Raw genomic sequence first — 14,743 nt, forward strand, 5'->3', positions numbered from 1 at the left:
ATGCCCCGTCTCTCTTTCATTCTCCCCACCTCTCTCTCATTCTGTATCTTCCCCTCTCTCCCCCCCTTTTCTCCTTCGCTTGATCTTTCTGTCTGTCTGTCTGTCTCTCTGTTTGTGTGTCTGTCTCTCCTCTCTCCTTTCTCTCCCTGTTGATAATGAAGAGAAGTGCTATGCCGCTCTCTCCCCTCTCTCCTTCACTTCATTTGTCTGCCTGTCTGTCTGTCTCCCCTCTCTGCCCCCTCCATCTCTCTCTCCCTCCCTCTCTCTCTCTCCATGTTGATAATGAGGGGAAGTGCTATGCCTGGCGCGGAGTAAACAGAGGGGCATGTGTACGAGCTGCCAACCAGCCGCACTGGCGTTGTTGTGACGCTACGGTGTGTGTGTGTGTGTGTCTGTGTCTGCGACGTGTGTGTGAGTGTGTGTGTGTGTGTGTGTGTGTGTGTGTGTGTGTGTGTGTGTGTGTGTGTGTGTGTGTGTCTGTGTGTGTGTCTGTGTGTGTATCTGTGTGTGTGTCTGTCTGTCTGTGTGTGCGTCGTTTGTGGGATGGTGTCAGGAGAGTGTGTTTGTGTGTCACTTGGGGGATGGTGCCTGTGTGCGTGTGTGTGGAGGGGTGTGAGTGTTGTCTGGCTTAGCCTTCTCTCTCATCGTAGAGGGGGCATGTGTGTGTGTGTGTGTGTGTGTGTGTGTGTGAGTGAGGGGAGTATGAGGGCATGTCAGATGTCTCTGGCAGTTCTGGGATCAACGTCGCTAGTGTAGCAGCACAACAGCAACAGCAGCGCAGCAGAGACAGACAGACACAGAGGAAGAGGAGAGGAGCAACAGCATAGACAGACTGAGAGAGAGAGGGGAAGAAGAGACGAGGAGAAGACAGGCACAGGAAGAAAAAGTGGAAAGTATTGTAAAGGAGAAGAGGAGAAGAGAAGGGCAACTGCACAGACAGAGAGGAAGAGGAGAGAGTACTGTTGAGGAGAGGAGACCCCCCCACACACATACACTTGATGGAATATCTTCATTGACTTTTGTCTACTGCAGAAACGACACCGTGTCATGGACTTATTGTTCATCCTCTGTTTTCTTCTTTGGAAATCTCATCGAGTACTCCCCTTCGTCATTTTTTAAGTTATAGGATAACGAAGGACAGTCTGCTTTTTTATCCAGCTGTCAACCTGTCATTCTGCTGCTTACATTTTTCTCTAGAAGTCATCTCTCTTCATACTGGTCCTCTCCTTCTTTTTCAATTGCCTGGGTCTGTTTACCCTGCATCCATCCTGGTCTGGATATTTGCAGACGCCGCGATGAGCTACTTCCTGGTCCTGAGTAAAAGGCACGGCGAAAGCGTCCTGTCCCAGTACCAGCGTCTCCGCGAAGATCGGCGCATGTGCGACATCGTGCTGGAGTCGCGCGGCGTGGAGTTCCCGGCGCACCGCTCGCTCCTGGCCTGCGCCAGCGACTACTTCTGGGCCCTGCTGAAGGAGCACACGCTGGAGTCCGGGGCCCCGGGGCCGCTCAGCCTGCCTGCGCTGTCCCCTAGTGGACTGGAGAGGGTGCTGGACTTCATCTACACGTCGTGGCTGTGCCTGTCGCCCTCCACCCTGGAGGAGACTCTGGAGGCCGCCTGCTACCTGCAGGTCTGTTCCTTGTAGGGAAGCTGACGTGGGGGGCAATCGGGTCTGTCTTCCCGCTCTCAGGGAGAGATAGAGCACAGAATTGGATGCTCATTACATTTTATGTATTGGGTGGGGGGCCCTTTCAGATGACTCAGCGGTCCTGGTTGCTTGTGCGTTACGCGGAGCAGCCATGACCTAATGACTTAACCATGACCTAGCCATGACCTAACACCCTGCCAAAAATCAGAAACTTGTCATGAAGTGAACGATTTTCACGAATTCCCTCTAGACTATAATGGTTAGGGAGTCAGCCATGGGAGAAAAGATTTTTAAGTTCAAATCCCACCCTTATCATGGTCGAAGTGCCCTTGAGCAAGGCAACACATCGCTCCAAGGACTTAAACCAATGCCCTGTACTTTGTAACTATAAGTTGCTTTGGATAAAAGCTTGTGCTAAGTGTAATGAAAACTGTGTATTGTGTATTCCAAAGTTGGTGTTGAGCCTATGAAATTAAAGCCAAATGGGTCTGTTCAGTCAAAAAGAACCTGTACATCACTTTCGCAGTGCGGTTTTAACGATACACAGTATCACCTTTATTGTAATTTTTCACTGAAATTCATTTTGCATCCCTGTGCAGGACTCATTCAACTCAACTAAGTGAGTAAATAAAATGCATTTTTATTGATTAATGATCATTGCAGGTGACCCATGCGGTGGAGCTCTGCGGTCGCTACATCATGGATAACCTGACGCTGGAGACCTGCTGCTACTTCGCCAACGTGGCGTGTCGATACGGCCTCTCTGAGGCTCTCAAGGTGCTTCTCTCATGTCACCTCTCTTTGCACACGTTTTGGATGTATTTACTCTCTCTATACCTCTCTCACTATACCTCTCTCACATTATACAGTCTTCCTGTCTCTCTCTCTCTTGCCATCTTTCCCACTCTCCCTGTTCCGCCGTCTCTCCGTCTTCCTGTCTATCTATCTGTCTGTCTTTCTGCCTGCCTGTCTGCCCTGTCTGCCTGTCTCTCTGTCTGTCTGTCTGTCTGCCATACCCTCTCTCTCCCTCTCTCTCTTTCTCTCTCTCTCTCTCTCTCTCTCTCTCTCTCTCTCTCTCTCTCTCTCTCTCTGTCTGTCTAATTCTCTCTCTTCCTCCTCTCAAGGTGGCGGATTGGTACATCGCCAGACACCTGTGGGAGCTGCTGGGGCTGGAGGGGGAAGAGCGGGCCGCGCTCATGGAGCTCAACATGGAGTCTCTACGGAACGCTCTGGCGTCCGAGGATGTTCCCAGGGTGCGCGAGCACGACATGCTCAAACTGGCGCTGGACTGGCTCCATCATTACAAGCTGTCGCCGCTGCAGAGCAACCTGTTGCTAACCAACATGCGTTTCGGCCTGGTCGCCCCGGACGACCTGCGGCAACTCAGCGCGGACCGGACGGCCCTCCGTACGCCGTTTATAAACAGCCTGGTGCAGAAGGCCCTGGACTACCACACACAGGGAGCCCTCCAGCCGCTACTGCAGAGCGACAGCACCCGAATCCGGGCCACGGGGAGCGAAGTGGTCATGGTGGGTGGTGGAGCGGAGGTGGATCGACCCCAGCGGATCATCCAGAGCTTCGACACAGCTAGTAGAAAGTTCCGGACGCTGGCATCTCAGCTCCCTGCCAGGTTACAGCACCACTGTGTGTGCGCGATCGGCGGCTTCCTGTTTGTGATGGGTGGAGAGGAAGTGACATCGGCGGATGTCGATGGTGACGGTGAGAGCGAGAAGACCAATCAAGTGGTGACCGTGAGCGAGCGCGTGTGGCGCTATGACCCGCGGTTCCAGCGTTGGGACGAGGCCGAGCCCCTGATCCAGCGCAGGGCCCAGTTTGCCTGCTGCGTGGTGGACGGGGTCATCTTTGCCATTGGAGGGCGAGTCGAACCAGGCGAAGAGCCGCTGTCTACTGTGGAGAGGTAGGTATAGGGCCACTGACAGCTTTGGTCAGGCCCGGGACATCAACTATAAGGGCCTCCGACCTATGGGTGCCACTAGGGGAGGAAAGGTGTTACAGATTCTAAGGGCCCACGCTCTGACAGCACTGACAGTGGCCCATAAAGGACCCCAAAATTCGAATCTTTCATGGGGCCCAAAAAAAGCTCTGGTGGTGCCCCTGCCCCGACCCAATACATATAATGTAATGAGGGCTCAATTTCGGGCCCTTCTCCCTGGGCCTGGGACAACTGTCCCCCTTTGTCCCACTGTCTACCCTACAGTGGAGAGGTACTGCGTAAAAGGGTTTTACCACCTGATCCTGCTACTGCTCTATGCTATGTACTGTAAATACATTTTACTTTCTTCCTTAGATATAACCTGCGAGCTGGATGCTGGAGAAAAGGGGTGACGCTGCCAAATGCCATCCATGGCCATGCCTGCACTACCATCGGCAATGACATCTACATCTCAGGTGGTATCCACGGCGAGGCAGCGGAGAGCAGCCGAGACTTCCTCCGTCTGGAGTTATTCGCGGGCGACACCTGGCACAAACGCGCCTCCATGTCAATTGCACGCTTCGGGCACCAGATGGTGACGGTGGGCGATCGGATTTACTCCTTCCTGGGCATGTTCGAGCAGTACTGCGACATCGAGCGCTACGACACGACGCGGGACCAGTGGACACGCATCCGGCCACTGCTTAATGACCGCTTCTGCTACGGACTCTCGGCCACGGCCGACGGGCGAATCATGCTGTTCGGGGGCAGGAAGTGGCACAACGGACAGGAAGTTGTCATGTCGAACGTGATGGAGTACGACACGGAGACTGACACCTGGAGAGAGCTGTGCAGGATGCCGGGACCGCTATGTGGGACGAAGTGCGTTCAGTTACCCATCCTCCACACGGCCGAGACGTAAACGGGTAAAATTTTGGGGGGTAATACCATGACTGACCCCCTCTGTAACTTCTTAAAAAAGCAAACACATCAACACCCCCTTTTCAATAAATGAAAATAGGCATTAGACAACACCCCCATTGAAAAAGGCCTTTTGGCAAAATGCGGCAAGCAGTGCAAGAGCCTTTGAAAAAGTGTCAGGACTCACATCCTTTTTGTCACAGTGGACATGTCTAAAGGTTGAAGAGAGGTTACTCTACATGCAACAGACTTTTGGCAAAGGGAGAAAGACAGACATGGAGAGATAGAAAGAGAGGGAGGGAGAGAGTGAAAGCAGAAATCGGAGACTTGCAACAGGTGCTCCAGAGATCAATCAGCGAGATAAAGGGAAGAGTCACAGTTAACCTATTAAGAGTTGGAAAGGGAGCGAACGATTGATGCATGAAAGGAGAGAGAGAGAGAGAGAGAGAGAGAGAGAGAGAGAGAGAGAGAGAGAGTGAGAGAGAGAGAGAGCAATAGGCAGGCAGACATACAGACAGGCAGACCGACAAGAAAAAATAAATGATTGAGTGAGAGGTGAAGAGAGGAGAGAGCAACCAAGAGAGATGTAGGTCAAGAGTGGGGAGAAAGAGTGTGAGGATGAATACAACAACTAAGCACTAAGCTAGGGAAAGGTGAAGAGATACAGGACTATAGAGACCGAAAGGGAGAAAGAATTAAACGACAGGGCTAGAGAGATATGAAGGCACAAAAAAGAGAGGGAGAGATGGAGTGAATGAGAATAAAAGAACCATGTTAAGAGAGGTGAAGAAAGGAGGTGAGAGAGGGGAGAGTGTAAGGTGTTAAGAACATGGCAGTAGCCAGTGTGTGTGTGCACTCAGGTGGCAATGAAACTATGGAGCAGCGTGTCTCTTGGTTGTTACGATGTAAAACATGTGGGCCAGGAAAGGGCAACACAGACACAGCCAACGAGGGCCAAGAGAGAGAGAGAGAGAGAGAGAGAGAGAGAGAGAGAGAGAGAGAGAGAGAGAGAGAGAGAGAGAGAGAGAGAGAGAGGGAAACTGTGTCGCGGTTTGCAAATAGGGAATCCGACATACATACAAGACAGTGCGCTGCTTTGTGTGTGGTGTTGGAGTAACTGCAATTGGAACTGAGAGCTCACTGACTGTATGGCAAGAGTTGACACTGTTGTGCCACGGCTGGAGCAAGATGACATCTCAGACAAAATGTATTGTGAGAGGAATGCAAAGATGTATGTTTTATTTTCTCAAAATGATAATTATATTGTGTTGTTTTCTTGAGATCTCGTTATCTTGGGATAATGTGGAGGGAAAAAGTACGGAATGAACATGGCATTAACTTTGCGATAAAAATCAAGTCCAGGACCTAGAGGTTAAGTGCCGAATGAAGTAGTTTATGTACTCTCTATGAGCAACTTCATGTTCACTCTCTCGCAGCCAACATGTGTTGTGTTGTTATTGAAGTTTTCATCCATTGCATGTGTCACCGTAGATAGAAAGAAAGACAGCCGGGGTTCGGATACTTGTATGTGAGTGGGAAATGCATGAAAATAGACGCATGACTCACACATTCTCCCAGAGCCATGATCCACATGGACCAAGCTAAGCTGCAATAGGTCATCTTGCTAAGGTTTGGCTCTACACCGACTTGAACAGAGAGGCTGGAGCACAGTGCAGCTTAGTTTTTTAACATTTATTTTGTGCAAACACCCGACTAACGTTTTGGTGTTACTACACCTTCTGCAGAGTCAACAGACAACAGGAGAGACACACATGTCAACAAGAATAGTCAATCACAGTTGTTAACACTTAGAGAGTAAAATTAACACTTAGGTGTATATATTTTGAAATGCGGATATTTTTTTATCCATTTATGTGTAAAAATGATGTGGATGAAAATAGATGTTTTGAAATTCTCATTCTAAAACTCTGGTTATGTGTAAACGAGAGGCCAAAACCATTGTTTTCAAAAATATAATTCAATTATACGTGTAAACTCGGGCTGCCAGAATAGTGCACTAATCGTAATTAATGCACCGTGTATGGATGAACTAATGCATGAGAGAAATGTGTGGAAATGTGTGCTATGTTTGTGGTTTTCTTTTTTGGCTTTTTGTTTTAGGCTGCAAACAACTTTGTTTCTCAACTTTCTAAAGTTCAACTTGGTACAATAATTTTAGATTTCAGGGATGTTCACAGTACCACTGCCTACCTGCTCCATCTACCAAAAATCAACACAAAGCGTATTAGTATGTATGGTACGAGGTGAAAATAAAGTAAGGCCAAAGAAAAATAAATAACGGGTAAGATTTCAAAACAAAATAGAACAGAATGTCCCTGATGTGCTCAGCCAGCCAGACTGCAATAGGCCATCTGGCTAAGGTTTGACTTTACAGATAAAACAGACATTACATTTAGACTCTGCAGTAGATCTGATTGTTGTTGGAGCTTGATGGATGTATGAATGAATAAATGCATGAGAAAAGTGAAAACAAGCATTGCACTTGTGGCTTTTTCAAAACTTTTTTGTTAGGGTGCAAAGATTTTTTTTCCTCAAAGTTTTTCAGGGATGCTACACTCCCGCTTCCTCCTTGCTACCACCACCAATAAATGAATGCAACATGCATCAGTGTGGTATCTAGTACATTAGTAGCGGAAAAGAGGGCAAAGAAAATAGTGGACTTTGAACAATTTAAATCAGCCCCACTGGTAGAGGTCACGAGTTCAAATCCCAGAAGTAGCGGGTAACAATGCAGTAGCTCGAAAATGATACCCTCCCTCCTCCTCCTGTCATCTGCTGCACCTCCCTTGGGTGAGGTAGGGAGGGAAGGAGGGAGGGATGGAGGGATAGAGGAGAAGGGATGAATGTCCCTGGGCGGGAGAATGCCTGCTGAATGACTGATGTAAACACAGCAGGCTGGTCTCTCGACTGGGGAAGAATATGAAGAATATGAGAGAGAAAGAGAGAAAGGGAGGGAGGAGTGGAGAAGAATAATATCTATGCCACACACATGATAGAGAGGAATCGGCTGGAAGAGAAAGAGAAGTGTGAAAAGGAAAGGAGGAGAGGCAACATTGTAGCCAGTTGGAAAAGAATAGGTAGAGAAATGGGGGAGAACAAGAAAGAGGCAGAAGAACACAACGTGCAAGAAAGAGAATGAACAGATAAGGCCGGACTGGGACCGAAAAATACCCTGGGCATCTTTGCCTAGACCGGCCCCTAACATGGACACAGACCAAAACAACAACATCAGCATTGGCCTCTGAGGACTGTCTGCCCACCGGGAAAATGTCAGATTACCAGTCCACCCCTGGATAGGAGACACAGCACTGGGCCATAGACCATGCCCTACACAAGATAAGAGCTGTGCTGTGCCAACCAGGCTCGGAGCGAGGGAGGAGAGGGAGGGGAGACAGAAGAGAAGAGCAGTAGAGCGAGCGAGAGAGCGAAAGAGCGAAAGAGAGACTGGTAGGAGAGAGAGAGAGAGGGGGGGGGGGCCGAGTGGAGAGGAACATTATCTCTGCCACACACCATGCCCACTGAGAGACAATGAGGGATGTCTGAGCCACCAACTGTGTCCAGACCGAAAAAGAAGAAACAAAAGAAAAAAGGGGGACAGAAAGAAAAGGGGGGAGAGAGAGAGAGAGATAGGAGAGGGAGAGGAGACAAAAGGAAAAAGCAGTAGAGAGAGAGAGAGGAAGAGAGAAAGAGAGGGAGAGAGCGGTCCAGAGGCTACTGCTGCTGCTGTGATGGATAGATGTATTCCTCCTTACTCATACTCTGCCCAGGACTGGATAAATGATTCATTCTTTTGAAACTCGGCTGTCGATAGACCCAAGGTTGTTCTCCCCGACAACCATTGTAAATGTGTTCTATTGCAACAGCTGGTACACCGAAGTGCTACGAGTTTGTGTTTCGGAACCCCGAGTTGAGTACCCGTTCTTTTACACTTTCCCGAGGCGGAGGTCTGGGTTTCCGAGAACCAAGTTTCAAAAGAATGCACCAGAAGAGGGTGCCCCTGGGCTACATGTCGCCGTGGGTCGTTTGCGGTGGCCCGGAAGACCAATTTCAAGACAAATGTACATAGACAGCGTCATAATTACGAACATGTCTACCAACATTACTCAACACAACAGATTAATTTTTCAGTGTTTGATCTTGTCACAATTCTGCAATTCTTCACTTTTGGCCAATCATCAGTGACCCCCTGGTAGGTGTGGCCCCTTAGGCTGCAGCCATATCTGTGCGTTAATCCGGACCTGACTCTGCCCACTGCTGTTCACTGCTCTGTCTTCCTGCTGCTCCCTCTGTGGGTCCGACTCGTTCATGCCCTCCGACCCCACCTCTCCTCATCCCTCCTCTCTTCTCCTACTCATTCAGTCCCTCTCCACACCCCTGCCTCTCCTCATCTCCTTCCCCCACCTCTCCTCTAATTTCTGTATCCTCCTCTCCCCTCCCTCTAATGATTAGAGTCTAATCTGCTCACCTCTCACTATCTCCTCACCCCTTCTCCTACCCATTCTCTCCCTGTCCTCTCCTCTGCTCACTCTCTTCTCATCTCCTCACCATTCCTCTCTTCTCTTACGCATTCTCTCCTCTCCTCTCATCTCCTCATGTCCTCATCCCTCCACCTCTCCTCTACCCTCTCCATATCCTCTCCACTTCTCACCTATCTCCTTCTCCTTGGGCCCTCTTCCCCTTTCCTTCCTGTTCCGCCATCTAAATGTTGTCCATTTCTCAACTCCCCACTCCTCCACTCATCTCCTCTACTCTCCTCTCCTCACTCTCTTCTCCCTTCCCTCATCTCCCTCTCCAACTGTTCCATCCTTTAATCTCCTCTCCTCCTCACCACGGTGGCATTTCGTCCACTAATGGTTTAGGGCCCCTACAGAGCGATTGGCGCTGAGACTGACCGCTGATTGTAAGCACTGTGCTTCTTCGTCCTCTCCCTTCACTCATCACCTCTCCTCCTCTCTCTCTTCCCCTCTTCGACACTCCTCTCCTCTACTCTCTACCCCTCTCCAACTCTCCTCGCCTCCTGTCATTTTCTCTCTGCCCTTCTCCTCTTCATTGCAGTGGCATTTCGCCCAGTAATGGTTTATTTCGGAGTCACTGATAGAAAGCACAACGCCACCTCGTCCTCTCCCTTTCTCATTCCTCGCCTCACCTCCTCTCCTCCTTTTGCTCCCTCCCACTATCACTCTCCTCTCCTCTGCCATCCTGTTATTTCCTCTCCTCTCTTCTCCTCCTCACCTTGTGTCCTCTCCCCTTTTTCCCTCCCTCTATGACTCTGCTTTTCTCTCCACTCCTCTCTGTCATCCTGTTATTTCCTCTCCTCTCTCCTCCTCACCTTGCCTCATCTACTTCTTTCTCTCCTCTCTTATCCTCCCTCTATGACTCTCCTTTCCTTTCCACTCATCTCTACCATCCTGTAATTTCCTCTCCTCTCCACTCCTCCTCACTGCCGTGGCATTTGGCCATTTCGCTAATGGTTCAGCCGGAGCTATTAAGGCCCCCAGTGTGATGGGCTCTGAGACTGTCCTGCTGATTGAAAGCATCGCGCCACCTCCGGGGACCACTTCCCTCCCTGACTGTCAGCAAGACTACCGTCGCCGTCACTATCGCTACCCTGCTGTTGTCACGACGACTCCCAATCGGCTTTGTGGAAATGTCACGGCTGTGCCGCCACTGCCACTGCTGCCCGTTGCCACCACTGCTGTTCCCACTGTAATCTCTCCCTCGCACTCTTCAACTAGATGGGCGCGCTAGAGGCTGATAGCCTACGGTATCTACTGGTGTAGACGCCTCCATCATAGCACTGTCATCTCCATGAAGCATATGCTTGCTCTCCTGATCGCTGTCTCTGTCTCTCTGACTGCCACGTCTGGCTACTCGAGTCTATTTAGGCTGGACTATGGGACATTTGCAAGGCAAAAGAGGGGGAGTTGTGCACAGAAACTGAGAAGCCTACACTATCTTCATCATGTGTTAAATGGTTCGTTTTACATCCTTTAAAGATAGAGCAGGTAGAGTAGAGTAACATGTATTAATCCCGAAGGAAATTAAGTGAGTATTAGTAGATCACAAATGTCATTTTTTCCACGAATATTTACCACTGCCTTCGACTTCTAAATAGTCATGATTACTTGGAAATGTACACGTATGTTTATATATAACATGGCACATCTTCTCCATGTCTGCCATTTTGAATGACCAGTTATAGCCATCTCTCGCTGCAAAACTCACTCCACTTTGGTCAGACCTGTATATATCAATTTATTACTTGGTAAATACTCACGAAAATATGTAATTTGTGAATGAGCAGCCTACATTTTAGAAAATATAGATGAAAATTACACACTTTAAATTCAAGAGGACAAGAAATAATAACTGACAAGAGGATGAAGAACACATATCCTGATGATGCCACTAGTTTGCAATAAAGTCAGTTTTATTGATACCAGTTATTTAGTACATGTAGAAAGGCAGGACTTGAACTCCTCTGTGAAAAATAAATAAGTAAACAAAATGAATAAATAAGTAAATAAATAATGAAGTCGCACAGCTGATAACAGATTGGAGGGAGAGAGTGTGTTGTTGCAGTAGAAACACAATGCATGATAGTACAGGACATCAGCTGCTTCCTTCTGACGCCATCACCAAAGTCAAAGTTCACTTTATTGTCAAAACCATATGCTCAGATTACATAGCCTGCCTTGTGAAGTAGCCTGTTCAAAAGGGAACTGAGGGACTGTTTGTGAGAATTCAAATGTAGCCTAATAACTGAATCTCAAACTGCTCTCAAGTTTTAATTTTTCTTTCTTCAGACATGTCGCGTAAAAGTTTTATCCCGCAACGTCCATCTTCATCAGGGGGTCTGATGAAGACGGAAGTGGTTCCTCAGGAGCCAATGCTGTTGGGGTTTTTGTATTTTCTTATAGATTGGCCCACAATTTATTGTATGTATAAACTTTTAGTGATGTGGTCTCATCACTGGAGGCATCTCATATTTACGTAAGTACTACTTAGGCTTTAGTTCTAGTTAAATGATTTTGGAAAACACAGCCCAGGCTAGTGATGAACCACCATGTCCACCAAACTTGGATGTAGTTTATCCTAGTACATGGCATCTGTTATAAATTTGCTGTTACCAGAATGGCAATGACCACGTTGTAATGTATTACTAAGGGCCCTGTGCACATATTGTGTCATAGTGCCCGTCATAGTGGTGTAGCACTATCATGAGTTACGTTTTTTTTGTGACTATTACAGCGTTCCACTGGGGGAACGGTGTGTGCTAAGGGGCTACACTACACTATGTGGATTATGACTTGTGAACTCTGGCCAACTTGGTGTTATGGTGTGATGAGTGTCAGAAAGAGTAGGATGAAGAATGCCTTCCCTGAACAATCCCTCATATCAGTTTGAATTTGTAAAAAAATAATAATAATGATCTTTGCTTGGACAGAACACTTCACATGGTTACAGTATATGGATTTTACATTCACAGAGTCAGACAGAGCCAACCAATTACATGAGATGATGCTAAACTAAAATTAACACGTCATTCGTGAGGGCCCATTGCTGCTCTACACACACACACACACACACACACACACACACACACACACACACACACACACACACACACACACACACACACACACACACACACACACACACACACACACACACACACGCACGCACGCACACACACACACACACACACACACACACACACACACACACACACACACACACACATCTCTCACACACACACAAACACACACACACACAAACACACTTAAGTATACTCGTACATATACTGTATACATCAGTGGCTTTTAGATCCATAACAAGCAATAATACATTCTTATATTGTCTATAAATATCTAGGCTTACTAAAAACTATTCACAACCATTTCAAGAACCTCTAAATTAAACAAAATAAGTATTTTCCTCTTTCCTCTGAGAACATGATTGCTTTTAATAGTTTTAATATTTTTTTCTTTTATTGTCATTCTCAGTCTGTTGACAAAAAGTGAATTAAGTTACAAGATTTACCACTGACCATTTGTGATACTGAAGTGTTAAATAAACACATAAAGTAATACTGAAATGAATTCCATATTTTTTTGGGGAGGACATGCAGTGCAAGAATGGATCGTGCACACTTAGGCACGCACACACGCACGCAGGCACACGCAATACCTTTAAAAAAAGTGCTTTAAAACTCGAACGAAACATCTCTAAACGTTGACATTAAAAAAACAAACAAGGAAACAAAGACAATTTACGTAATATAGAAAAACATCATGGCTATAAATATCAGAGAAACGGTCACCACTGGAGACAGGGGTTGTGAATGGTTGCGGTAGCCATGACAACAGTCCTGCATGGCTCCACCAAGGTCTGCAGTGGCACTGCTAGACTGCAAGATTGACAGACTGGGCTGCCTCAATATTCAGGCAGAGGGAAAAAAATACTTTTTGGACTCCGTCCACTGTTTGTCCCCTTCCCTGCTTCTCTTTTGTGTCCTCTGAGAGTGCTAAGTGGAACCTAAATGGCTAAAGAGCAACTCCTGAGGGGAAACAATGAGCTCTGGGTAAACCAAAATGGATGCACAACAACTGAGAAGGACAGGAGAAAAAAAGATATTGAGTAGTCCTTACAGTGTGAAGTGTACACTACAAACAGTGGGATCCACAATCCACGATACAAAAATCCTACTGTCCACGAGTAAAAGAGCTTGTATTGAAAAAGCACTTCACTTGTGCTCAAAGTTACCTATCCAGAAATATACACGCACACATGCACATACATACGCATAATATACAATCACACACGCCCACACAAACACACGCACGCACGCGCACACACACACACACACACACACACACACACACACACACACACACACACACACACACACACACACACACACACACACACACACACACACACACACACACAGTAAGTTCATCCAGGGTTCACTCAGGAGTGTATTCTCGAGGGTGGGCTAACCCTTTTAAAAGGCGCTCTGCCCCCAGAGAGAGGATGGGGTATTTTCAGGCTCCTCTGGAGCTCTGAAAGGCCAGTAGACAGGCATTACTATCTTACAAGACAGAGACAGGTGTGCCAGTGCCTTTAGTTCAGTAAACACACACACACACACACACACACACACACACACACACACACACACACACACACACACACATTCACACATGCACGCACACATACACACAGAAAAGCTTTCATGCATCAGTTGGCAATCCATGCATGACACACCTGAGTGCCTCTCACACTCTTTAGGGGCACACACACACACACACATGCACGCACGCACACAGGCAAGAACACACGCACACAGGCAAACACACACAAACACACGGATGACATTATCCCTTTAACTTGCTAGAAATAGAAAGTCATGGATATGAACAATTCTGTGCTTTTGAAGAATATGTTTCCTTCACATCCACAGACTCTGAGTCAGTTCAGTGTGTGTGTGTGTGTGTGTGTGTGTGTGTGTGTGTGTGTGTGTGTGTGTGTGTGTGTGTGTGTGTGTGTGTGTGTGTGTGTGTGTGTGTGTGTGTGTGTGTGTTTGTGTGTGTGTCAAGGTCCATGTGGCTGGCTTCGTCCATAGAAAATAAGTGCTTGGTCCCCCCAAACCTTTGCAGTCTCTGGCAGTCCAACTCGAAATGTGACGATGTGGCACAGATGTAAAGCATGTACGAGAGTGAGTGAAAGTAAGTGTGTGTGTGTGTGTGTGTGTGTTTTCTTGTGTGTGTGTGTGTGTGTGTGTGTGTGTTTGTGTGTGTGTGTGTGTGTGTGTGTGTGTGTGTGTGTGTGTGTGTGTGTGTGTGTGTTTTTTGAGGCCATTTACCTTTTGTGTGTGTGTGTGTGTGAGAGAGAGAGAGAGGGAGATGATTCACCCTCCTCATCTCCTCCCTCTCTTCATCCCTTAGTTGGTGGTGAGCCTCTGGCAAAGCAGGTAACCATAGAAACCAGTCTCAAGGACAGGATATTGTAGAGACTGTGCGTGTATCAAGTTCGTCTACACCTGTAGGGATGTGTGTGTGTGTGTGTGTGTGTGTGTGTGTGTGTGTGTGTGTGTGTGTGTGTGTGTGTGTGTGTGTGTGTGTGCATGTGCGTGCGTGTGTGTGCACGTTTTTGCAGGGCTCTATGTGTGTTGACTTTTTGTTGCATGTTTTTGCCTATTTATTTGTATATTTGAATA

The 14,743-nt window shown here is 47.5% G+C and overlaps 1 protein-coding gene across 1 annotated transcript; it reads left to right on the forward strand.

Moving 5' to 3' along the window:
- Window positions 1-582: 582 nt before the first annotated feature.
- LOC134456014 (kelch-like protein 34) lies at window positions 583-7,292 on the forward strand. The gene is made up of 4 exons (XM_063207422.1): window positions 583-1,628; window positions 2,310-2,423; window positions 2,771-3,564; window positions 3,955-7,292. Exons 1-4 carry the CDS (start codon window positions 1,296-1,298, stop codon window positions 4,499-4,501), a joined length of 1,788 nt encoding a protein of 595 aa, XP_063063492.1. The 5' UTR covers window positions 583-1,295; the 3' UTR covers window positions 4,502-7,292.
- The last annotated feature ends 7,451 nt before the right edge of the window (window positions 7,293-14,743 follow it).

This window comes from Engraulis encrasicolus, chromosome 9 (genome assembly GCF_034702125.1).
Source record: "Engraulis encrasicolus isolate BLACKSEA-1 chromosome 9, IST_EnEncr_1.0, whole genome shotgun sequence".
Lineage (NCBI taxonomy): Eukaryota > Metazoa > Chordata > Actinopteri > Clupeiformes > Engraulidae > Engraulis > Engraulis encrasicolus.

Excerpts from the sequence above, each read along its gene's own strand:
- LOC134456014 (XM_063207422.1), top strand. The coding sequence starts at position 1,296 with ATGAGCTACTTCCTGGTCCTGAGTAAAAGGCACGGCGAAAGCGTCCTG. Across the intron at positions 2,424-2,770 it reads GCCTCTCTGAGGCTCTCAAG|GTGGCGGATTGGTACATCGC; the intron begins GTGCTTCTCTCA and ends CCTCCTCTCAAG. Across the intron at positions 3,565-3,954 it reads CCGCTGTCTACTGTGGAGAG|ATATAACCTGCGAGCTGGAT; the intron begins GTAGGTATAGGG and ends TTTCTTCCTTAG.